Here is a 25,905-nt window from a genome sequence, read left to right as displayed (position 1 = left end):
TACTAATACTAGGGTACCATTTCTTTAATTGTATAATTTTTTGTTATCAATTACATTTTATTTCCTATGACTTTTCAAACTTTACCTTTGTATAGAATAGTTCCCTTTCCAAACTTTGTTTAGATAGTTTATAATGGTGCACTTTAACCGGTTATCTTTTCACCAATGGTTTCACAAATTTTCTTATGGCATGTATTGTTTTGATAAATCACAATTGAAAATTTAAATCTTCGAGTTAGCTTCGATACCTGTTTTCTCCGAGCGGAGCTCGGTCACCCGCTGGTTAAAGTTAAATATAAAACAACTAAGCAAAGTTTTGTCAAAATAAAAATAGTTTGGTGACCACAAACATTTGAAATCAGTGATTTTCGCTAAAAGTCACTGATTAGCTGAATTATTTTTTTATTGTAAGCTGTAATTATTTTTTATTTAGTGCTTAAATCAACACATAGCTAGCCCACCTTCTTTTTACTAATTGTTGATGCCCTTCAGAAATTGTGGGCCCTAGGTCCATGCCTATGGGGCCTAGGCTATAATCAGGCCCTGCACTTATGTCCCATTAATAGAAAAGCAGTTTTATCACATTGACCAAACTTCATTGGTTATTATTAATTAATAACAGATAAAAGTGAATAATTTGTGATATTTCTCACTTTGACCAAACGAAAGCGGTTATTGTTAATATTAACTGGCTAGTATTAATAATAACCGGATTTATTACTTTAACCGTAACATATATATTTGCAAAAAAAGCTGAATTATGAATCTAAGATAATTAAAAGAAAACTTTTATATGTGTGTATGTCCTGTTTCTTTAAACTAACAAATAGAATACTAATTTTGACATTAGAAAACAGACAACTTGTTTTTGTTTACATTTATTTTCTATCACCACATATTAACAAACACATAAGTTTATTTATACAGATCCAAATGTATTTTACACAAATAAATACACATTTTATAATAAATATTTCTGTGCTGTTTATTTATTACATTATCTACAGAGTGATTGCAGCAAGCATTTATTTTAGCTACTTCCACATACTATGGACCAACAAACGCCATTTAAAGACCTCCTTAAAATTAGAATAAATATTAAGTATACATTTCATTCATAAATACATTTCATTTACTTCAGTTTATTTGAAAAATAATAATGGTTTTAATTTGATGAAATTACTGACAAAAATTCAGAACCTCATAATCTAATTGGAATAATTATTAAGTATTACAAAATAGGAATACATTTCATTCACTGTAGTTTTTTTTTTTTTTTTGTAAAATAATAATAGTTCCAATTTGATGATGTTGCATACAAAATTCAATTCCTTACAATAGATTTCTGAGATTGGTATGTAAATCTGTTTGTAAAAATTGAAGATACTCTAAAACAGTTTAATTAGGCAATTTAAAATCAATATTATTAGATAACTAGCTACTGTATTGTTTTATAGAATAATGGCATAGCCTTATTTATAAATTAAAATTTTGGAAAAGTAGAAATAGTTTTATTAAAAAAAAATAATGTAAATATTTAAAAAAAACATGATAGTATTTTTATTTATTTAAAATCCATAAATTTTTTAAAAATAAATTTTGTATTTATTGAGTTAAATTTTATAAAACTTATGATTGTCAAATCCGCAGAAAACCGTTTTAATTTTGGACACGATAAGATAAATTGTTGTTTATTAAAATATTTATGATTGTTTGATTTATGGAAATTTATAGTTAATATTTAATGGTTGTGTAACTAAAAAATTATAATTTGAATTTAAAATGTAGGTTGTTGACAATAGTCATCTTTGAGAACCTAAATCTAGACCCTTATTAAAAATAGTTAGATGATGACCTTTTTTTTTATGTTCAGTTTTGTGAATAAATTGGTGAACTCCAAGGATTTATACGAAATAGTAAGCGTTAAGGCTAAAGAACGAATTATTAAATTAGTTGAAAAATTAAACTGAAAACTAGCAATGGGATACCAGCAAGTGACGTAGTGTGAGTAACTCGATCCTGATTGGTTATTGAAACGTGGTATTTGGTTACGTTAGTAACTGTTCTTTCCAATCTATTTCGAATAAGCCAAGCACGTCAAGTATCAATTCTCTTAAGTGGCACATTCTAAATTCTTTCACAAAGATTCTTTCTCAAAGATATAATTTTTTTCACTATATATTTATACAGAAACTTAGCAAAAAGGCAGCGCGTGAGCTGTCATAAGAATGAAAGCGTTAACGCGCAGTTTTACAAATTTCTGACTGAAAATTATTTTCTCTCATTTACATCGAAAAGCTGAAACAAACTGAGCTATAAATTAGGAAGAATTCAAACGTTAAATACGAATAGTTCATATAACAAGCAAGGTGTTCTATATTAAGTTTTCATTATACTTATGTAGGCTAATACTAATAAATATATATATTGTTTTTGTTATTCTTTGAAAAGTGAATATTAGTCGTGGTGTTTTGTTTCTTAAAATCATAATTAATGCTTAGTTTCTGCAAGTTTTTCTATTGTATGTCTTTTATTTCAACTTAGCCTCCCAATTGTTAGATTATTTGACAGCGCTACAGTGTTCACTCAAAGTTCTGGAATTTAAAATTGTGTTCCCTTTAATAGCTACTCTTCTTAAAAAGTACAATTATTTTTTTGCTTCAGCAAGTTCTTTTTAATTCTATGCCCTTTATTTCAAGTTAAATTTTTATTTCAATAACTTATTGTTGTCTGAAAATTTTTTTTTTCTAATGAGAAATAAGCTTTAAAGATTTTAATAATTTATTTAATTACTCTGGAACTCATTTCAAATAGGTTTAACTCAGTAGCTAGAAAATCGAGCTTGGTTTGCTAAGCAATCCATATTAGATTGTATAGTAATCTTCGGGGGGTTAGGCAGCGTCAGCGAACAGGGTGCCCTCTAGTGCAGATAAACACTATCAAATATATACAATTATTATCTATATATTGTTCTAAAAAGTATTCTCCTTATGTATATTTACCAACTTTGATTAACTCACTAAAATTTGCACAAAGCATTTAAGATATTGCTATTAGTCGTTGCACGAATTTTTTTGGGATCTATTATTTAGAACTTAAATGAATTTGCTATGCATAATAGTTAATTTAACTATCAAAATCGATTATATCGAAATCGAATAAGGCGATTTTTGGAAATGGTACTTTTTAATTTACTTACTTCATCAGATAGAAATATTTTTCGTTCTTTTCTGAGGTCAAAGCAATGATATAAATTGTACTGATATTTAGTCATCGGAATATTTTGAGAAACTGCATTGATTGGGTAAATTGATGATAAAATTATAAAGAGCTAATTTCGGAGATAATTAATTTTTCTCTTCAGTGCATCCAGCTTTCATTTTAGCAAAAATCGAATAGAAATGAATTGCAAAAGTATTTAATCTATATCTATCTATCTATCTATCTATCTATATATATATATTGAAGATACTCTAAAACAGTTTANTCGTTGTCGTCGAGTGCCTTCACATAAAAGTGGATGTTCAGCTTCAGATACATTAGCTTTTAGTCCTGATTAGAAAAAAATATATATATATATATATATATAGTTGCTTTGGTAAATGTCCGAAATCGAAATATATACTATGTCTGGTTAAGTTTCAGTACCCGGTATGCCCTACATCAATGTTTTTTGAAAGTAAAATGCTACTGCCCAGTTTGCATTTAACCGGTACTCCAAACCGGTATTTTCTCAATCTGTCCTCAGCAGATATTAAAATATCGAATAAATATAATAATATCGAAGAATAATTTAAGTTCGAATCGCATATAACAAATATTTCCGACATTCATCAATACGACTATGTTTTATTCGTGCAACAGTTTATAGCCTTGTGTATTTACATTGCATATTATATAAGATGAAAATAAAAATTTTGAAACTGATTTCGAAAATTCTGGAAATATAAAAAGTATTAAGCTTTAAAGCATTAAGTTTCAAAGCATTAAGTTTCTCTTCCATTTTAAAATAATCTATTTAATGAATAGAACGTATATGGCAATTTTCTGATAACAAACTCCTTTAAAGAGCATGTTTTAACGAATTTGGAAGTTTGAAAGCTATTTAAAATTATACAATTTACATGCATACATGTAGTATTCTCCCCTTAAATTTTTATAAATTAATTAAAAATATTTTTTTGGAAGTTAAAGTTTGAGCACGCCATTTAAATGCAATTATTATTGTTTTAAATATTATTAGTTCCAGTGAACAAATTTTTTCGACATGGGGAAAAAAAAATCTAGTAAAAATTACCGAACTGTAATGACATCTATGGTAAAAAAAACATAATTCTGGTAATCAAAACAAAAAATATGGTATTTATAAACCATTCATTTGGTTCTTTATTCGTTCAAAGGGTAATGGTTTACAGGAAATTCTGGTTTTCAAAATTAAAGTTCTTAGTACCAAGTATTTAGTCAAAAATGGAAAACTAAAAAGTAAATTTAACCAAACAAAAGGTTTATATGCCATGCTCTAAGAAGTTATGACAAAATTACCAAATTTTGCCACATTTACTAAATTTTATCACATATTATAACAGTATATTTTGCTGTAAATTTAACCAAAATCATTTCCAAAGTGCTTCGGTAAAAATTACCGAGTTTTTTAGTGTTTCCATGGAGCTAGAAACATGGTAAATTTAACCATATTATGGTAGTTGTGACCATAGTTTTTTTCTTAGTGCAATAAAAAGCAAAAATTAAAATACTGTTTTCTAATAGTTTCAATATATTTCAAAATTATAGATTGGTTGATGAGTTAAATTGAAAAACATATTATAGCGTATGCAAGGAAATTTAATCTGAAAACATTAAAACGTTTGAAATCTATATGTAACGGTTTTTTTTTTGAAGGTACAAATTCTAGGAATTTTTTTTGTTACATATGGAAGTATTATTTTACCCATGAAAGTATTTTTGATCTATTGAGAAACATTATGTTTGTTCTTAAGTAAATATTCAAATTTCAGTGCAGCAAAAAATTATTTTTTTAATTTGATTTTTTTACATTACTGTTGGTAAATTTTAATAAATCACTGTTCTTAATTGTTTTTCTAAGACTACATGAAGAAATAAACTCTTGTACGAATGTAATATTCTACTGAAAATAAGACATATTTTACTGCATAACTTAGAATATATAACAGAATTTTGTTTTAAATATTTCCTTAATTAAAATAACTCCCTTTAGAACCGATTATTACACCACATTTTCTTAGTTACTGGTTAATTTTTACAAACTTTTAAACCTAATATAATGTCAATAACATTGAATCACCTTCCATATACGCTTTTAATATTTAGGTCTTCTGCACTGGTTCAAATGATTAACCTCAGATCATGCGTACTTTTTATTATGTAATATGCAGTAATTAAAATTTTTATCAAAACTTTTGTTTGCTGCACTATGTGTTGATATTTCCCTTCTTTTTTACACCTTATAGTCGATTCAAAATTAATTAGAAACAGTTCTACAAGCAGCAGCTACGGGAACATTATATTATACCGAAGTACTGTATTTGAAAATAAAAGCAGAGGTACATGGAAATTTGTGAGCGGGGGCGTATCTTTTATAAAACTGACTCCAAGAACAATAGCTGAGCTTAAAAAACATTCGTTATTGACTGACAAAGTTACGAAACATCACATACAGCACATTGATAAATAACTTACTTTCAACACATATGAGACACGACCACTATATGTATATCAATGCTATTTACTTGCGGTAAAATGTCACCTTATTTACAATCACGTGAAATTCAGTCTCTGTCTGGTACAATTTACATAAATGACCCTATGTGAATTAATCTGGCAATTAACTTGATCTTCGAGTGGGAAAAAACTCAAAATTTTCGTTTTTCAAAAGCTTAAAAGGTATAAGCATACTTCCGTGGGAAAGCTTGCCTTTCTATGTTTCTTAAACTCCACAACTACACTTGTGCTTCTAAATTCTCATCCTCATCAATGTCTCAATGTACAAATATCCCTTATTTACAATCACGTGAAAACCAGTCTTTGAATGCGTAAAATTTACATAAATGACCACATGTGGATTACTCTGGCACTTTTCTTGATCTTTGGCACTCACATGAATGAACATTACCCATTCTGCAAGTAAACATTACCGACACGAAGATCACACTTGTTTTAATCTTCGGTCGGGTTAAAACTCAAAATTTTCGTTCTCCCAAAATTTAAAGAAAGACTTCCGTATGAAACCTTGTCTTTCTATGTTTCCTAAACTCCACAAGTATTACTTGGGTCTTTAAATTCCCCATCTCATCAATGTCTTTGAAAGCTTAAAGGTAAATAAATATATACCTTATTTGCAATCAAGTGACACGTCTCAGAATGTGTAAAATTTACATAAATGACCATATGTGGATTACTCTGGCACTTTTCTTGATCTTCGGGTGGTAGTTAAAATCTTAAACTTCTCATCCTCATCAACGTCTCAAAGAGCTCAAAATGTACAAGTAAATTTCTGCAAATAAGCCTCCACAAATCGTTTGAGATTGTGATATCTAATATGTTAGAGACTAGCTACTTCTTAATTTATTTATGACGAACTACATCTAGTAGTTTAACTACAACTGGGACTGGCACATAATCAAGGGGAGTCACAAGGATAATTTCTGCCAATGACGGATTTGCTTATGTCCTGCTGATATAGCCTCATTCCAGTGTTCCAGAGGTTTTCCCTTTACAAACATGTAAGATCCAAAGACAACACGTCCCAATACTTTATCTGCAATAGAAGATTTAAATAATTACTTGCATGAAAGTTATATATGGATGGTTGACTGAACGTGAACAATAACAAGCTTCCCAAAACCGGAAGGAATTTAGAAAACTTCCGGTGTATCCCTCCGCTTGTGTTATGCTTACGAGGCGATGAGTGAACAGGCTTAATATTCTAGGAAGTTTTATTATTGTGATTTGTGTTTAAATTTAGGCGTAGAGTTTTACCATTCATAAAATATTTCTGTAATTTATAAATTCTAGCAGGTCGTGACCCTAAAGTAAATGTAACAAAATTAATATCTCAGCATAAATAAAGTGTAGGGTTTGCCATGTTTTGAATGTTATCTCTTATTTGGCTATATTTGTGTAAAATAGCGCCGTTTGTTATATTTTGGGTAGCATCATAGCTTGCAGAGTCTTCCAAATTCATTCTTTGTTGCGTTCATTGAAAGTTAAATTGAAAGAAAGAGTTATATTGATAACACTACTAACATAATAACATTGGATGGCGCGTGTTTTCATGTTTAGGCGTAAAATTCAGCCTTAAATAGTAACCCGGAAGTCTGAAGGCGAATTTTGACCACCAGCGCCATCTGCGCATAGCTTCACACCGCCAACTATCCATACGGTATAATTCAAGAGAAAATTAAACAATAAATAGTAAATTCAATATTAATTTCGATAAACATTCAATAAATTAAAAAAAGGTGCAATATTAAAACTTTTTTCACTGTCTTGTATGAGTTTTGTTTATGTGAGTTTTTAAGTTTAATTCACCATATGGAAGTTTTTAACTTTTTTAGATACATTGAGAAATCGAGTAGCTTTAGCTTAACGATTGTTTTATTCATAGATTAAACAAGACAGCGAGATCTTGGTTAGAAATCCAAAAAATTAATACAAAAAAAATCAATTTAAGAAGATACTCATAATCAATGAAATTTTCTAAATTAGTGACGAAACCGTTTCCTGGAAAATGCTTTGAGGAAAATGCTTATTTAAATTAAAAAAATCCTCATCTTTACTTGTTAAATTTCACCAAAAAAATTAGGCTTAATATAACAGATCGATTTAAACAAATGATTAGGGAATTCCACATGAAATAAAAAAAATTATAATTAAATGAGCACCCAATCATTGCTAGGAATTCAATTTCGGAAACCTTATTTCCAAGAGAGCGTATTAATTCCAATGCACTCTATTCTACGGTGCAAACAATTTTAAAGTCAGATAAAAAAATGCAGAGAACTTCAAGAATTCAATAAGATGAGATAAGGAAGGGGGGGGGAATCAATTCTATTAATCATTTTAGAGTTTAAAATTCCTATTTTCACAAAAGAAATAAAAGCTGCTAAGGAATTCGTGGTAGTCGAAATTTTTTTCTTCTTCTAATTTTTAAAAGAAATTTTTATTTAATGTTTCAAGTATGACAATATCAAATGTTTTAAATTTTAATATTTCTGTAACAATCTTAATATTAGAATTTATTGCATTAAAACGTAATGAATTTCGTTGCAAATTTTGCGAATACATAAAATAACACGCAGAAAGCGTATATGGATAAAGCGTTTATATGAATAAACGAATATTAATGTGGAAGCTTTTACTATAACATTTATAAAGTTTTTACCACATTAAGGAGAACTAGGCTTAAATTGTAGAGATGATAAGAAAATAAATAAATAATACAGCTTGCAATAACTTTTTATCTAATGATCGGATTTTCATGCACTAGTACTCAATCTAAATAGTTTGAGGAGGTGATCTCTAATATGCTAAATAGTTAGCAAATACAAAAGCATACTTTTTCCGAATAAACACTTTTTCCCCCGACAGATTATGATTCTTGATCCCCTAGGCATAGGGGGTAGCCGCAGTCTTGGAAATATGTGGTCTCAATAGTTTGGTCAGGAGTGCGGTCGAAAGTTTGGACCCTTTATTTTCTTATTTATATTTTTTATTACGTTGAATTTCGATTTATCGAGAACTATAAAACCGATTTTGTTCACATTTTATGTTTTGCCATATAAAACTACATTGTTTAAAATGGTGAAAGAAATTGTATACCTTACAATTCAAAATTTGTTCGACTATTATTAAATAAAACAATTACTAAATTTTTTCTTTCTCAATAGACTTATTTTTGGCTAAACGAATTTTATAATTGCGTGCAAGAATTTGTCAATTCGATAAAAAAAATTCTCGATACATGGCGAAATTCCGAAAAAGTAAAAGAAACATTAAGGAGTCCAAACTTTCGACCTCATTCCTGACCAAACTATTGAGACCATATTTCCCAGATTTTGGCTACTCCTTTAATTTTGGGTTTCAGAAATCATATTGTGTCGAATAAGATGTATGTTTATTCAGAATAAGTGCGTTTTTGCACTTATTGTCTGATTTTGATCTTAAAATATTGTCTGCACTAAACAATTGACCTAAAGCGCTTGACTCTGAGGTTTTCTCGTTCTTTGCGTCGAATTCCAAGTTACAAAGTAATACAGTTACATAAATAAGGATCCCCGCATCCTTTAGATTGATTGCTTAACGCCATTAGAAATAAATGGATAAATGAAAGAAAAATATATATAGCAATTTGTTTAGTTATTCATGCTTTTGAGAAAAGTGAAAAATATTTATTTAGTAAGTAAAAATTACAGAGAAACGTAAGTTAAATGTTTGTAAAAGTATTTTTCTAAAAAATTAATACAACTGTAAAGAATGTACCTTTATTTGGCCCACCAGCAGCAGTTATTTGCAGGTTAACGCTAGCAGAATTTAGACATTTCTGAGGGAGTCGAAAATGGAATGATTCATTGTATTTAGGATCCAGAGATTTCTTCACAACAGCAGTTTTCTTCGTTTTCACAAGTTTGTTCTCAATCATAAATAGCAGTTTTACATATGAATCTGAAAGTAGATGAGGATTTTCTGATTAATGTTTGTTGGTGTTACTAATACCACTGACCAATACCAGCAATCCTGCTTGAAACGCAGTGAATTTTTAAGGCAGAGAGTGCCTTTCTAGTTTTTTTAGTGGTGTCATCTATGGCCAAGAATACGAATTCAGCCACACATACGCCACTGCCCGTTCTATAAGGTGGACCCAATCATACTAGATTCATTTGTCCACAGATCGTAATTTTGTCCTGAAGTAGAGTACGATCAATCTCCAATTCAGTACCCCCAGAGGATTGATTGAACTAGACGGATTTTGTGACCATGACAGATTTAACGTGCACCAATCATTTAATGCATGGGGATTATTCAGCTTGCGGGATTAGTACTCCTATTCTCATGAACATGAGCCCAACGTCCTACCAACCATAGTATCTCGACTTTTCTGATTAATAGTTGATGACTTAAATACAAAAGTAAGCGTAGATAAACTACTGGAGCTCGATCTTGATAATTTCGGGTTAAAAAATGATTTTAGATTACTTTTAATTATATTAACTCTTGAAAAACTAGTTTTGTTGTCCTTGAAAAAAACTCTACCGAGAAAAAAGTATGGTCAAAACTACCAGAATGTAGAAACAGCTCTATGGAAACACCAAAAAGTTTGGCAATTTTTACCGAAGTGTTTTGATAATGGTTTTGCTAAAACTAACAAGAAAATATAGTTTTTCAATCCGTGATGAAATTTGATTAATGTGGTAATATTTATGTATATTTTAAAGTTTAGTAATGTTTCAGAGCATGGGAAAAAACCCATTTATTTCGTTAAATTTACTTTTCAGTTTTGTGTATTTTACTAAATGTCTGGTAATAAGAACTATAATTTTGAAAACCAGACTATCCGGAAAACCGTTACCAGATGAAAAAAGAATTATCAAAAGAATGGAAAAGTTCCCAAATTAATAAAAAAGTTACCAAATAAATGGAAAAGTTGTTTAATGAATAGAAAAATTACCAAATGAATATTTTTTTTAACCGTATATTTTTATTTTAATAACTAAAATTATGTATTTTTTTAAAAAATTTAATTAGAAACGCGATTACCATACAGTATGGTAAATTTTCTAGAATTTTTTTCTCCGTGACGATATGATTCATAACATTTTTACCACCCTTTCTTTAGATAATTTAAGCGAGATGTTCCCTAATGACAGCTCTTAAAATGAATTTCTAGAATCCTTGTCGAAAATTAAATTTAAAATATATACACACGATAGGGAGGGAAAATTAATATTTCAGCGAGGAAGAGATAAAAATGTAATCGAAACCTTATTAAACTATAGCACAATAAATACAAAATACTTAACCGATTTGAATCGGCCGGACAAATATTTATTAGGGGTGTTTATGCATATATATATTACATATGAATNATATATATATATAGTGTTCTGTATATTTTCCCTATTTGAATATTGTCTTCTGATCTCTAATTGAAATGCTTTTTTGAGAATTATTCCAAAAATACATATTAAGAATGGTGAATACAGAATACCCTGCATATTATTATTAAAAATTAATATAATTTCTCTTGATACTAATACGCGATATGTTACGTCATTTTGACATTTTAAAGATGTAAGCATTAATAGTAGCAACTTCTCTGTATTACTGACTGTAATAGTAGCAACTGTTTCATACTAAAGTAATTTAGTATGAAACAACACAACGATAGCAAAAATAAAAATGAGTTTTTAATTCAATTTAATAAGATTTTACATAATGTTTTATAACTGTTGAAATTTTGGTGAAACTGCCAAACGTTATTTAACAAATTTTATAAAGAATGTTAAGAATTATGACTGCCTATACGCGTGTTACTTCCTTTGCTGTCTTTAATGGATAGTTTTAGAGCAAACAAGTTTTAGTATCTGCTTTTATGAGTGTCATAAAACGAACATTTAAAGGCTTACGGCAGTATATCAAAGATCAAACCCAGTACCATCAAACGGTAGAAACAGTGTATTCCAGAGACAGAGATTTTGTGGCATAGCTGAGGATTTTCGATAAAGTAAATGGAATTCGCTTGATGGATTTTGCTCTTGATGTTTAAATAAAGAATATGGTTTTTGCGTAAAAAATATTGATTATCTGATATATAAATCATATTGAGTGATGTCTGTTAAATAAGACAAAACTTATGTTGTGTTTCTTATTTCTTTGCAAACAATGCAATGTTACTTTATTTTATTTAATAACCGTCGTTGAACAGTGGACCCGATATTTGGTTTAAGACTATAATGTTAAACTCCATAGCTTTGAACCCAATCCAAAAGACAAGGGTGCTCTTTAATCAAGATATTCGCCTTCACGGTGGACTTTTTGATGAATACCCATATTTGTGCTACATGGAGAGGAAAACCGTGAAATTTTTCCATAGTTAGCCTGATGGCAAGGAGACTCTAACTGTACATGATCCGTCAATCACGGAGGATATTTTACGTCAGCATTGTGGTTGGTGCGAGTCGGATGCAAAATTCGACAAAGTAGTATTTCTAAGGTTACCTGATACCACGTGTTCATTTTCTTTAGAGATATGTTTTTAAAATGAGTCACGATTAAACTAAGTAATTAAAAATCAAAGGTAATTAAAAGAAAAAAAAACAGTTTTGTACTGAAACGAAAAAATAATGGATAAATGGTATTAATTCATTGAGACTAAACGTAAAAAAGCACCAAAATTATTATTGACGCCAATGATAATTAATTTTGTTAGTTACTAATTAAAATTTACTAGTTAAAAAAGTAATAGGCTACGTACAAAGGGCAAAATAAATGAAGAAATGGTACTTATTCGTTTAAGAGAGCGAAAGAAAACTCATAGATCTATTATTGACGTCAATGGTACTTAACTGAGTTGTGGTGGCTCAGGGGATAGAGCGTTTGCCTTCCAATGAGGTGAACCGGGTTCGAATGCCAGCGATGGCTAGAAGATACGAATTTCATACCCGACTGGCACCGATCACAGTACTGACGTAAAATACCCTCATTTGTAGACAGATCAGGGGTTAGAGTTTCTTTGCCGTCAGGCTAACCGTGGGAGGTTTTCGTGGTTTTCCTCTCCATGGAAATCAAAGGGGGATTAGTTCCAACAAAATGCCTTCCACGAAGGCAAATTTCTCTCAATACTCGATCGAGGAGTTCCCTTATCTTCTGGATTCGGCTAAAAATTAAAAGGCTACGGCGTTGATCTCTAGTAGTCGCAAACCCAAAAATTGGGTCGGCTGTTCAACGACGGTTATAAAATAAAAAATAGAATATTCTGGAGTTCGCTACTTAAGTTGCAAATCAGGAAGGTAGTACATTCATCGAATTCAATAATTTTAAACTAAAGAAAAAATCCATTTACAAATGTGAGTGTGCTTTTTTTTTAAAGATTCATTATTATTATTAAATATTTAATTTATTTATTCCTTTAAATGTTCAGATTTTTTTCTCCAAAAAGATAGTTTGTGCAACTCAAAATTAAACTTTAGAGTCGAGTCAAAAGTTATTTTCTATTTAAACTGTTTTTAATTTACCGCGAAAAAAATTAACAAACAAATAAGCTTCTCAGCTTTGAAAAGAATAAAATTACATAATTTTACGAACTAAGATCAAAAAATGAAAACTTTGAATTCCAGGAAACGTTTATGAAGTCAAAAGTTGGAACAATTTAAAATCCTTAAGCTCAAAATACCATAATATAATAAAGTAATTCTGCGTATATTGACTAGAAGGTTTTCGAGAACAAAACATTATAGCGATAAGGATATTAAAATTCTAGAAACCTGCTTGCTAGTTATAAAAGCAAACTATCAATTTCATTTATGAAAGAAGGAATAGGAAAGCACTTTTCTTTATGGACTTTTCTCTATTACTGTAATGCGTGCATTCTTTTTAGCGAAAAAATAGTTTCAAAGATTTTTTATTTTTATTTAAAATCTAATGTAGATTTATCTATGGTTTCATTTTCAAAAATTGCTTTGGTAATATATTAAAGTTTAGTTTCTAACAAATTTGATCGGGGTTTATATCTGACTAGTATTTTTGAATTAAGGATAGTCTAAAAGTGTAATATTTTGAATTTTTAGTCAGATTATAGTTATTAATTCGATTTATATATATACTTATAGTAATATGATAAATATTATAGTAATACACTATAGTTATTATTGTTATAGTAACAAATTCCCTAAATATGTATGCATAATGGTCAGACATACGAAAGTTCTTTATCATTTTTTTATTCTATTGAAATTAAAAAAATTAACGATTTTTGAAGTACATTTCGAAGAAATCAAAAATTCAAAATAACCTCAAATTTCATTAAAAAATGCAAGAAAAAATATAATTTCAATTTAAAATACATAAAAATTCAATTAAATTGTATAAAACTTAAAATGCATGGAAATGTTATAAAATTCATTGAAATAGTGAACGTTGAAAAGATCCAGAGATCAAACCAGAAATCAAATTTCAATGTTGTTTGCATATAAAAAGTAGTTTCATTAATTTTAAAACTACCAAAGCATTTTACTTTCGGAATTCGTTGTAATAAATTAATTATAATATTATAATTTTCATTAAAAAAAAATTAAAAAAAACACACTGTTCTCCTGAGTCAAAATTTGAGTATTTTCAAAACACAATTTAACAAGTTTTCTAGTGGACAAAGGCAGTAGTGGACAAAAATTTTGTTTATACCAATTTATTAAAAGATTAATACATTTGCCTTTTTTACCACAAAAATTTTTTTCCTATAAAACTATGAAAATTCAATAGTTGGGGGCGGGATAGCCTGGTTGGCAGGGTGCTGGATACCCGTTCGTAAGAACGGGAGATCGAATCCAGCCGGCCAAGAATTCCCTGTGTAGTAAATGATGACTGGTGTACGTTAACAAATAATACCTCTGGGGATACTGAATTGGAGATGGATCGTTCTCTGGTTCAGATCAAAATTACGATCTCAGGATGAATAGTTGTACAAATCGATCCTCCCTATAAACGGGTATTGCGTATGGGTGTGGCAGAAGTCGAATTCTTGGCCATAGATGGCGCCACTGTGAAACAAGAACAATCACACTCCTTACCTCAATGGCCTACGACAACAACAACAACAACAACAATTTAATAGTTGTTGAAGGGTAATCTTTTGTTTTGAAAACTCACCTGTAATCGTTGATCCTTCCGGTAATTTTAAACCTTTTGCCTCGCAGACAGTTACAGTAAGACGTTCCAAATTCTCGTTATAGCAAAGACTCACTAGTATTTCTCCTACCTCGCTTATTACCTGCGAAATAAATGAACATCATAACTAAATACAATTGTGTAAATTTCAAAATATTTCAATTTCTAATGGAAAAATATGCAAAATAAATGAAGAAAATAATGAACATCATAATGAACATCATAACTTCATAACTAAATATAATTGTGTACATCTATCTATATTATATAAAACGCTAATACGTATGTATCAATAAAACCGATGATATTTCTTTTCTCGCGTTGGCAACAGCTTTCATTTTTAATTGATTGGATTCGGCGCGCAAGAGCACGTAGTGAGCATCATATGGCTAATCTACATAATATAAAAGGCTAATACGTTTTAGTTGATAGGCTTCGGCACGCAAGAGCACGCAGTGAACATATCATATGTCTAATCGGGTGAATTCTCACCGAATTATCAGAAAAATTCTCACAAAATTATCTTCATCGAAGCAGAGGCTTTACATCCGGCGTTCAGTACTATTTCATATTGTTTTACAACACATGGTCTTAGCCCTCTGGTGGGCAGGACTTTAAAACAAAGCTTACAAAAGTTACTTTTCTCAATAACTGAAATTTAGAATAGTGTGATTAAAAAAAATATGTGAACTGTTTGCAATTTCAAATTAATATTGAAATGCACAGGTTTAGAATTTTCAACAGTCAAAGTTTTCGGAACTTCAGTGTTCAAAAAAGTATACAAAAGCTAGACGTTAAGAACGTATCCAATGCGCGAGCAAAGCGGGCATCGGATTGCGAAGCAATCCGAAATGAACTGCGAAAGCAGTTCCGGGTGTTGGCGAGCGCCAGCGATCAGGGGGCGAAGACTCCTAGTATTACATAAAACGCTAATACGTATGTATCAATAAAACCGATGATATTTCTTTTCTCGCGTTGGCAACAGTTTTCATTTTTAATTGAAAGGGCTTCGGCGCCAAGAGCACGTAGTGAGCATCATATGGGTAATCTATATTATATAAAACGCTAATACGTTTTAATCGATAGGCTTCGGCGCGCAAGAGCACGTAGTGAGAATCATATGTCTAATCGGGAGAATTCTCATCGAATTATCAAAAAATTTCTCAAAAATTATCTTCATCGAAGCCGATGCTTTACATCTGGCGTTCAGTACTATTTCATATTGTTTTACAACACATGGTTTTAGCTCTCTGGTGGGAAAGACTTTAAAACAAAACTTACAACAGTCACTTTTCTCAACAACTGAAATTTTGAATAGGGTGATTAAGAAAAATATGTGAACTGTTTGCAATTTCAAATTAATATTGAAATGCACAGGTTTAGAATTTTCTACAGTGAAAAGTTTTCGGAACTTCAGTGTTCAAAAAAGTATACAAGAGTTAGACGTTAAGAACGTATCCAATGAGCGAGTAAAGCGAGCATCGGATTGCAAAGCAATCCGAAATGAACTGCGAAAGCAGTTCCGAGAGTTGGCCAGCGCCAGCGAGCAGGGGGCGAAGCCTCCTAGTTTCAAAATATTTCAAATTCTAATGGGAAAACGCGCAGTATAAATAAGGAAAATAATGAACATCATAACTAAATATAAATGTGTACATTTCAAAATATTTCAAATTCTAATGGAAAAACGTGCAGTATAAATGAATAAAATAATGAACATCATAACTAATTGTGCACATTTCAAGATCCAATAGAAAAATGTTTCATATTGAGAAAGTAAAACTTGCAATCAAATTAAGGCAAATTGTTATGACACCTCATACACTTTCAGTATGGTCAAGCGCAGTTAAGACTATTCGTGTTTAGCATGTCATACAACGCTAGAAATTTTGTACTTTGTTGAACCGTAATATCATTTCAATTTCACTGTTACAGTGTTTAGCTTATTCCTGCAATTTATCGCACAACATTAATTCTCTTATAGTTCAATTTGAACTGAGCGCAGGCACAGTTTAATAAGTTATTAAAATGCAGGAAACTGGAATGATTCAAATGCTAGTATTTTAATTTTTTCTGTGTTTATGCACCATAAAATTAAATAGAATTAAAAATTAATTTCAGTAAATAATGTAGTGCGTAAAAATAGCATGTGAGAGATAATCTATATATATATTTCTCTTACACGGCTACAAAAAAAAACCTCATTACAACTCCCCGAATTGCAACGCTAGAAAATCGATCAATGATTGCCGCTAAAATATCACATGCCAAATCTAGCTGAGGTGGATCAACATATAGCGCTTTTAAAAACGGAAACTGAAATAACCAGATAGAGTATTCTCACCAAATGTCAGCTATCACACTTTCAGCTGCGGCAATCTCATACTATTAAGCTAGGCAGAAGTGAGTAGTCTTTGCCGATTGATCTCTATATTAGTATTTTGTCGAAAGCGCTTTTTTTCACGAATTTTATTTGACGATTAATTATAGCCAAAATTTTAACCTTTTTAAAGAGATATCAGTTTTAGAAATTTTATCTTAAGATTTTATACTATAACACATTTCTAATAAGTTTAACGAATTACATGTCATTTATTTAAATTCAAATCTATTTTAATGACTTAGTATTTACTAAAATGATGTAATTTAAAAAAAAAAGCTGTTATATGGATTTGAATGATAGTTTTGAATTCTTAGAATTATATGCATTTGCAAGGTACCTACGTTAGTAGCGAGCGAAGCAAACCATATAAGATTGCGCAGCAATTTCCGGGGGTTGATGAGCGTTAGCGAGCAGGGGCGCAGCCCACTAGTTCAATCAAAAAGTTCACGTTATTTTTCACGCACGCACGCACGCACGCACGCACGCACGCACGCACGCACGCACGCACGCACGCACGCACGCACACACACACACACACACACACACACACACACACACACACACACAGATATATATATTTATACTACCATATTCTGGTAGTTTCGACCATACAATTTTTCTCAATGAAAATTCAGTTCTTTTCGATCACAACAAGATTAGTTCTTCAACTGTATCACTTCGCAATGTAATCAAAAATAATGTAAATGATTTTTTATTTTTCAATTTTTTTTTACCATACATTTTTTCCTCAGTACTGTATACAAGATTGCGATTGTATTTATAAAATGGAATATAATTGCTAATCATTTTAAATTGTCTAAACACCATTTTATTAGGTATCTTATCTTTTTAAACGATATTTAAAATATTTTATACATTCAAAGTATAATAACTTTTTATATCTGAAAATTTACACGAGTGGATATCACAGCGTTATTTTTCAAAAAGCCTATAATATTCGCAGATTAAATTTGGCTTCCAATTTTCTTTAGCGAAATTCTATACCTTCATCTTACACTACTTTTATGACTTCTAATATTTCACGCCCAAGATACGTTCAGTAATAAAAGTGGAAAATTTTCCATTTATCGCAACACTTTCCAAGAAAATCTTTTTTTTTTTTTTTTTTTCGTTTTCAGCAAAAGTGTTTAATGGGAAAGATTCATGGTTGCTTGGCAAAATTTTGACTCTTTTAAGTGAGTAAATTATTTTTTTCCAAACATATCAGAATAGTTTTTAAGAAGTAAAAAGCAATAAAATTAACTCGTCATACAATTCTCACAGTTTTTGAAGTAAATTGCTTAACCAATGAAATGTATTGAGTTTAATGTTCCTTAAACATTTTTGCATATTCTTTGCGATTCATTAACAGCTTAAATAATTTATTTTTGTCTGTAGTTAATATTGTTTTCTAAATCTTGCACTTATATTAATTGATCTATTCAAGATTGAATCAGTCCCCTACCAGTAAGGCGTACGAGTATGATGGAAACAGTACTTTTCTGTGAGGAGTTGCGTTATAGATACGTGCCAACCATCATCTATCAAAAGATACCTCTAGATTGAATCGAGTTAGCATGTCTTATATACTAGTGAATTGTTGCTTAATATTCATAGTGGTAGTTACGCCACAATATCCCCCACCAGAATTTTATTTGGGATAGAATTCGATGAATGGAAACCACTAGTTGCCGTATTTAAGAATGGCCGGGAGAGCTGTATTAAGTTCAAGAGTTTGTGGTAAGAGCTGTTGTAAGTTCACCGAGTTTTTGAGCGTTTGTCGTGAGAACTGTATTAAGTTCACGATTGTGTGCGTTCGCTCTTTTGTTGCTATTAGCAGCCGAGTGTGTGCAAGATCCCGTTGTGTGTAAAGGATATTGAGAAGCAACAGAGCGAGGAGGACAATGAGGTCAACTGGTCAATGTGGACAATCCATCCCAGTCGGCGTTACTTTCGATGCAAGAGAGTTCATATCACGTCCGCTGGTCACCAATGTGAGGAGTTTCGTTATAAATCACGCCAACCTTCTTCTATCAAATGGTACACCAGGATTGAATCGAATTAGTTGTGTTATATACTAATGAATTATTGTTTAATATTTCTAGTGGTAGTTACGACTTATTTACTAATGAGCAAATAAACAAACAAGAAATTACAAATTAGAGTAATAGTGCAGCAGTTTTAAGTACGTTAAACGATATGTACACCGAAGAGTCATTACATTATGACCACCCTGCTAATAACATATAGGACCACCTTTAGCCCGCAAAACTGCTAGCACCCGCCGTGGCATCGATTCCACAAGGTGCTGATAGGTAGTCTGAGGTATCTGGTACCAAGCGCTCACCAACTGGTCCTGCAATTCCCTCACATTGCGAGGGGGTAGCGTGGTAACACGAATTTGGTTTTCCAAGTAGGACCACAAATGCTCTATTGGATTAAGGTCAGGTGAATTTGGGGACCAAGACATGACTTGAAGGTCACTGGAATGTTCCTCGATGATTCGACCCTTACGACAAGGTGCATTATCATGTTGGTAAACAGCATCCCCCGCAGGGAAAACTGTTGCCATGAATGGGTGAAACTGGTCTGCAACTATGTTCAAGTAGCTTACAGACGTCAGGGATTGTTCTATGAGGATTATGGGTCCTAATGTGTCCCATGAAAATATTGTTCCTGGGCGAGAAACCATGAAAACCTGGGCGAGCCCATTGTTATAGATGGAGGGGGGTCATAATGTAATGGCTCTTCGGTGTAAACGCGTAAATTTTGTTTAGTATTTTTGAGTATCAATGAAAAAATAATAGGGCAAACCCACTAAACAACAGAAATAAATTTTAACGTAAATTGCTTAGACTTTCAAAATGAAGCGCATTGTAAATTGTACTGAAAAAAATATCGTATAATTCTTTGATCGAAGGAATTAATTGTTAAATTTTAAATAAATAATCCCAAGAAACTGAAGTGGTAAGATATTGTTTCATTAAAAACTTAATTCGCTTCAAAATATTTAAATAGGAAATAAGAGTCTGCATGTTTCAAGCGTTACAAGACAGACACACATTTCCAAGACTTACCAGACTTAGAAAAAAAGTGATATAAATTATAAAACGTAAAGTTCCCAACGAAAAATGGAAAAATAAAGGTAAGAGACAAAACTAGGAAAACCACAGTAGCCGAGACAGAGAAAAATGAGCAAAAATAGAACAAGAAAACCACAGTGATCAGGAAGGGCAAATCAGGGTAAGATACATTTCCACGCGCTATGAAGAGGTAGTGAGGAATTAATGTTGTTAACTAGGGAATCAGCATTCCGTCGAATAAAACGAGATTCAAGGCACCAAGATGAACTGATGTCGAGATTGAATCTATGCCCAAAATTCCAACAATGTGCAGAAATTGATGATTACAGTATTCTTGATAACGGGCATATCATTGTTATTTCCTATTTATATATTTTTAAAGCGAATGAAGTTTTTAATCAAGTAATAATTTTCAAACTGTTTTTATTAAAAGGAATATTTTTAGTGAACGTCTTATATAAAAAATATTAAATTTTAAATGTTATACTAAACAATGAAATGCGAGCCAAAATCTTCACAAAAACAAAATTTTGAACAAATAATTTTTTTTACCATGAATACACCTCATACATTCGGCTGGCACTTTTATTTGAACCGATATTCTTTTTAATTTAGATAATTCTGAGCTTAAATGCATCAAAATATCTATTTCTTAAAATGCTCAGCAAAATTCCTTGATTAAATTATTAAAGTAAACATATTTTCTCGCGAATAATATTTCCAGTACTGCTACAGGAATTAGAATAAATAAACTGGACTCACAACATCTTCGACGTCTTTAATTAGATCCTTCCACTGAACGGCCATCTCATTGGTGGAGAGCTCGAATTCTTTGAGCGGAAAGACACAATGTCCAATCACAACGTGTCTTTTTCCACGGTCATTGTCTAATATAGTTACTTTCACTATTCGTTCATCCAGATTTTTTGATGGCATCTGAAAATAGTTTTCATAGAATTGAAATAAACTTTATAACTGGAATGTTGAAATACTAAAAATATAATTATAATTTATATATAAAAATATAGTTATAATTTATAAATAACAACTAAACTGCATTTAAGATTTTTAAAATATATTTAAAAAATACGATTTGCGTTATAGTGGAATAAGTGAAAATAAAGTATAATGCGAAATGTATTTAAATAACAATTAAATAGAATTGCAAATGCGTTTATTTGGGCAAGGGAAAATGTTCACGGTGGAATGAAATATTAAAAATATTGTAATATGTAAAACTTTATATTTAAATAATTTAGTAAGCAGTAAAAGCGGCTGTTTTTATATTCATAATTGCTTAGAATCATTCTCATTCATTTTGATTTATTCATCTTAAAATTGACAAGGAAAAAAAAACTGTAAACATTCGAAATAGATATAAAAATACTTTAAAGAAAAGCGATAAATTATTAGAATCTCGGGATTTTTTTTCTGGCATTAAGATTTTTTACATTAGGAATTTTAAAGCTTATACCATTTGCACTGTACGCTTTACAAAATGTATTTTCAACTGGTAAAAGAATGTATACTAAAAAATTTAAAGACTTTGTATTTTATTTTGTTACAAAAAAAACATATTACTTTAATAAAGCCTAATGCATGTAAAAAGGGCTTTTAAAATAGAAAAGAATAATATAAACCCTAGTAAAATTGAATAGTTAAACTATTAATTTTTCAAACACAACGCTGTAAAATTTTCATATAGATTGAAAAAAAACATTAATCTAAAATACAAAATGCTAATTTTTTAAAGGAAAAAAAAAGAAAAATAAGTATAGAAATTTCATAAAATTTTACATCTAAAGAAATAAAAACTTTCTCCTGTTGTTTGAAATCACTGCTTCGCTGCCAAAAAAAAATTTAAAAGCTTTTAGTGGAATTACGTCAATGAATATATTTCTTATGTTACAAAATTCTAAAATGTGCATTTAAATAAGCACTCTTCAAAACATCAGATGTTATATTTTGTTAACGAAACATTAAGCTCCTTAATAAAGTCTTATAACTTTAATCCCCTGTCGCCAAGGAAAGGTTTTAAAATAAATGATATTAACGCCAGAAAACCTGAGGCCTGACTTTTAAAACGGTAATACAGAGCTTAATACGGGTTTCAGTTAATGACTTCACTTTTCTCTGACGCTGCTAGGAGATTGAAACGAGGTTTATCAGTTGTAATTTACGAAACAAGCAATAACGAATTAGTTATTTTTGAGTTCGAAAAGTCAGTTTACCTTTCACTGATTATGCTTAGATTTACATTAGGATTTTTAAAGGAATAGGAAGATATAAATATTTAAGGATTACGTTTCTTGAGAATTTGAAATGTAGTATTTTGATTAAAATTGATAGTTTTAACCCTTTTGCTAGAGACGCAAAGGTAGAACTTTTTTTTTTGAAATGATATATTAATTGTATTTATGAGTAAAATAAATTTTCTTGTTAATTAAGGTAATAAAGTTATTCTCTGTTGCAAGTTAAAAAAAACCCTATTATTTCTACCGAGAAAGCCTGTTTGCAACCAAATTCCAAATGGATGCCAAGCTCTTAGCGAGAAAGTATATTAACATCGCCAACTCGACGTATATTAACGACGTTGCATAACCTTCTTTTTCCTTGCTTTCTTAAACCGTGTGGAATGAGGAAAAAAAATATAAGCCTTTCGGTTCTGTTATAAAGAAACAGATGAAGGAATGATGAATATTGTTTCGTGCAAATAATTTTCTTCTACAGCGAAACAAAATTAAAAATTCCTTATCTCGCATTTGATTTTTTAAGGGCATATCAGCATTGTACGCCCATTTTTAGTGATTCAATCAAATCCAATGCTCTCGCAACATCATATAGTTGTTTCTTATTCAAGGACGACTATTCTCTTTATTTATCTAACTAAGCTACCAAGTCTAGGATTTCAGTAAGACTATGAAACTCTAAACTTTTTTGAATAATTCTGTGATATATATCGTACAAGGTAGCACGAATAAAATTTGTCTGACATGTTCAACCTTTAAAATTTTTTTTATTGTTTTGATAGCATATTTGTATAATTTGATAACGAAATAAAACGGAACTATACGTAGTCGCGTATGATTACTTAAATTGCATACCGCTATAGTCTTATCTTAACTTGCAACGTAGTATAGCTTAGTTTTTTGCTTGCTTTACTAGGAGGCTTCGCCCCCTGCTCCCTGGCCCTCGCCAACCCCCGGAACTGCTTTCGTAGTTCATTTCGGATTGCTTCGAAATCCGATGCTCGCTTTGCTCGCTCATTGGATACGTACTTAGCGTCTAGCTTTTGTATACTTTTTTGAACACTGAAGTTCCGAAAACTTTTCACTGTAGAAAATTCCAAACCTGTGTATTTCAATATTAATTTGAAATTGCAAACAGTTCAAATATTTTTCTTAATCACCCTATTCTAAATTTCAGTTGTTGAGAAAAGCAACTGTTGTAAGTTTTGTTTTAAAGTCTTTCCCACCAGAGGGCTAAAACCATGTGTTGTAAAACAATATGAAATAGTACTGAACGCCGGATGTAAAGCATTGGCTTCTATGAAGATAATTTTGCGAGAATTGTTTTGATAATTCGGTGAGAATTCACCCGATTAGACATATGATGCTCACTACGTGCTCTTGCGCGCCGAAGCCTATCAATTAAAACGTATTAGCGTTTTATATAATATAGATTGGCCATATGATGTTCACTGCGTGCTCTTGCGCGCCGAAGCCTATCAATTAAAAAGGAAAACTGTTGCCAACGCGAGGAAAGAAATATCATCGGTTTTATTGATACATACGTATTAGCGTTTTATATAAGATAGATTCTGCTTTTTCGGTATCGAAAATTTGAACTATAATGCCAAAAGATAAAATAAGTCAAATAAACCTTTGAAAATTATAACAAAAATAAATAAATAAAAATCAAATAAAGTATAAAGGGAAAAAACAACATTTAGGGCCCTATCAGCAGAGGTTCTTGAAACGGGTTTGCACCATAGAGTTGAGATTCAGTATTTCAACTCCATGATTTGCACCCTCCTCTCTTCCTAATCAATATTGGGGTTGAGAACGCTTTGGGGAGAAGAAGAAAAGTTTTTTCTTTTTTTTTTATCGTTGGTTTGTTCTGTATTTTTACACTATTGAGGAAAAGTACTATAATATTAATTACGATATTACGACATAGAAGGAATAAAATGGTTGGACGCAGCGTACCCAACCATGCACGTAGAGTTGGCGAATAACCGGTTTACAGGTGACGCATCTACTGACCGTCTCTTTGCTTTTTATGCTCATACGCTGGATTTTAGTTAAAATGATGCTCTGCTAAATCATGATTATGTTGCATACTCTGTAAGTTGTTTTTCTGGTATAGCGTACCGCACCAAGCAGCTCCCCGTGTTAATTATGTATTCAAAAAGCTGGACTTGAGAAAAACATACTTTCAATGTTCAATATTCTTTGGTCCCGATATGGTGACAAGAAGACTTTGAACGTTAACGAGCGTGAACTATCAGGGACTGAAGAAACTTTAGTGATTAAAATTTTAGCTGGTTTATGAAGTTCACATCCAAGGAAAGGATATTTTTACACCACACTCCATTGTTATTCAACTGGGATTCAAACACTAGATCTTTATTAAAACAGTTGTTGAACAGCAGACCAAATTTTGAGCTTACGGCTTCAACTCCGTAGCCAAGTAATTTTGAACGTAATCTAGAAGACAAGAGAACTCCAGGATCAAGTATTGGGAGAAATTTTGCCTTCTTTTTGATGGAACTAACCCGCATTTGCATTACATGGAGAGAAAACCACGAAAACCACCCACAGTTAGTCTGACGGCAAGGGGATTCTAACCCATGATCCGTCTACCACTGAAGGTATCTTACGTTAGCATTGCGGTTGGTGCGAGCCGTGTACGGAATTCGTATCGACCAGTCATTGCTGGATTCGAACCCGGTTCATTTCATTGGGAGGCGAACGCTCTATTCTCTGAGCCACCACGAATTCTCCAGATCTTTATGCCACTAAAACAATCTGGATACATTCTTACATAAAATACCACAGTATTATATATCTCTATAGACATAAATAAAAACGAAAGTCTTTATGGATGTATTATTGCTAATAACTTCGAGAACGGAAGAACGGATTTGGACCAGTCAGCAGTTTTTCAATCTTTAAAAAGGGATCACCTCTTTCCGGCTTCATGTGGTTTGTGTACAAAATCGAAAATACGAAATTTCGTGGATGAAAACAATTGTTATAGAACCGAAACGCTTTGGTAATGATTTTGGTTAAATTAGCAATAAAATATATTTTTTGAACATGCGATAAATTTTGGTATTTTTGTCATAATACCTTAGACCATGGCACAAAATCTATTTATCAGGTTTAATTTACTTTTCAGTTTTGTGTTTTTTTAATAACTTTGTTTTAATAAGAACTATAATGTTGAAAACCAGAATTTCTGGTAAACCATTACTATATGAGTAGAAAAAATACCAAATGAATAGTTTAAATACCGTAA

General features: G+C 31.0%; 1 protein-coding gene across 1 annotated transcript in view; it reads right to left on the bottom strand.

Moving 5' to 3' along the window:
- Positions 1-4,357: 4,357 nt before the first annotated feature.
- Positions 4,358-25,905, bottom strand: part of LOC107456993 (synaptotagmin-15-like) — a 132,500-nt gene continuing 110,952 nt past the window's right edge. Inside the window, exons 6-9 of the mRNA XM_043047862.2 lie at positions 21,145-21,318; positions 14,902-15,022; positions 9,520-9,702; positions 4,358-6,796 (exon numbers count right to left, since the gene is read on the bottom strand). Coding sequence (XP_042903796.1) covers positions 6,669-6,796; positions 9,520-9,702; positions 14,902-15,022; positions 21,145-21,318 — 606 coding nt within the window. The 3' untranslated portion in view covers positions 4,358-6,668. The remainder of the gene's footprint in view (positions 6,797-9,519; positions 9,703-14,901; positions 15,023-21,144; positions 21,319-25,905) is intronic.

Source organism: Parasteatoda tepidariorum, chromosome 8 (genome assembly GCF_043381705.1).
Source record: "Parasteatoda tepidariorum isolate YZ-2023 chromosome 8, CAS_Ptep_4.0, whole genome shotgun sequence".
NCBI lineage: Eukaryota > Metazoa > Arthropoda > Arachnida > Araneae > Theridiidae > Parasteatoda > Parasteatoda tepidariorum.
Note: the sequence above shows the minus strand (reverse complement) of the source record. Positions and strands in the feature narration are given on the sequence as shown.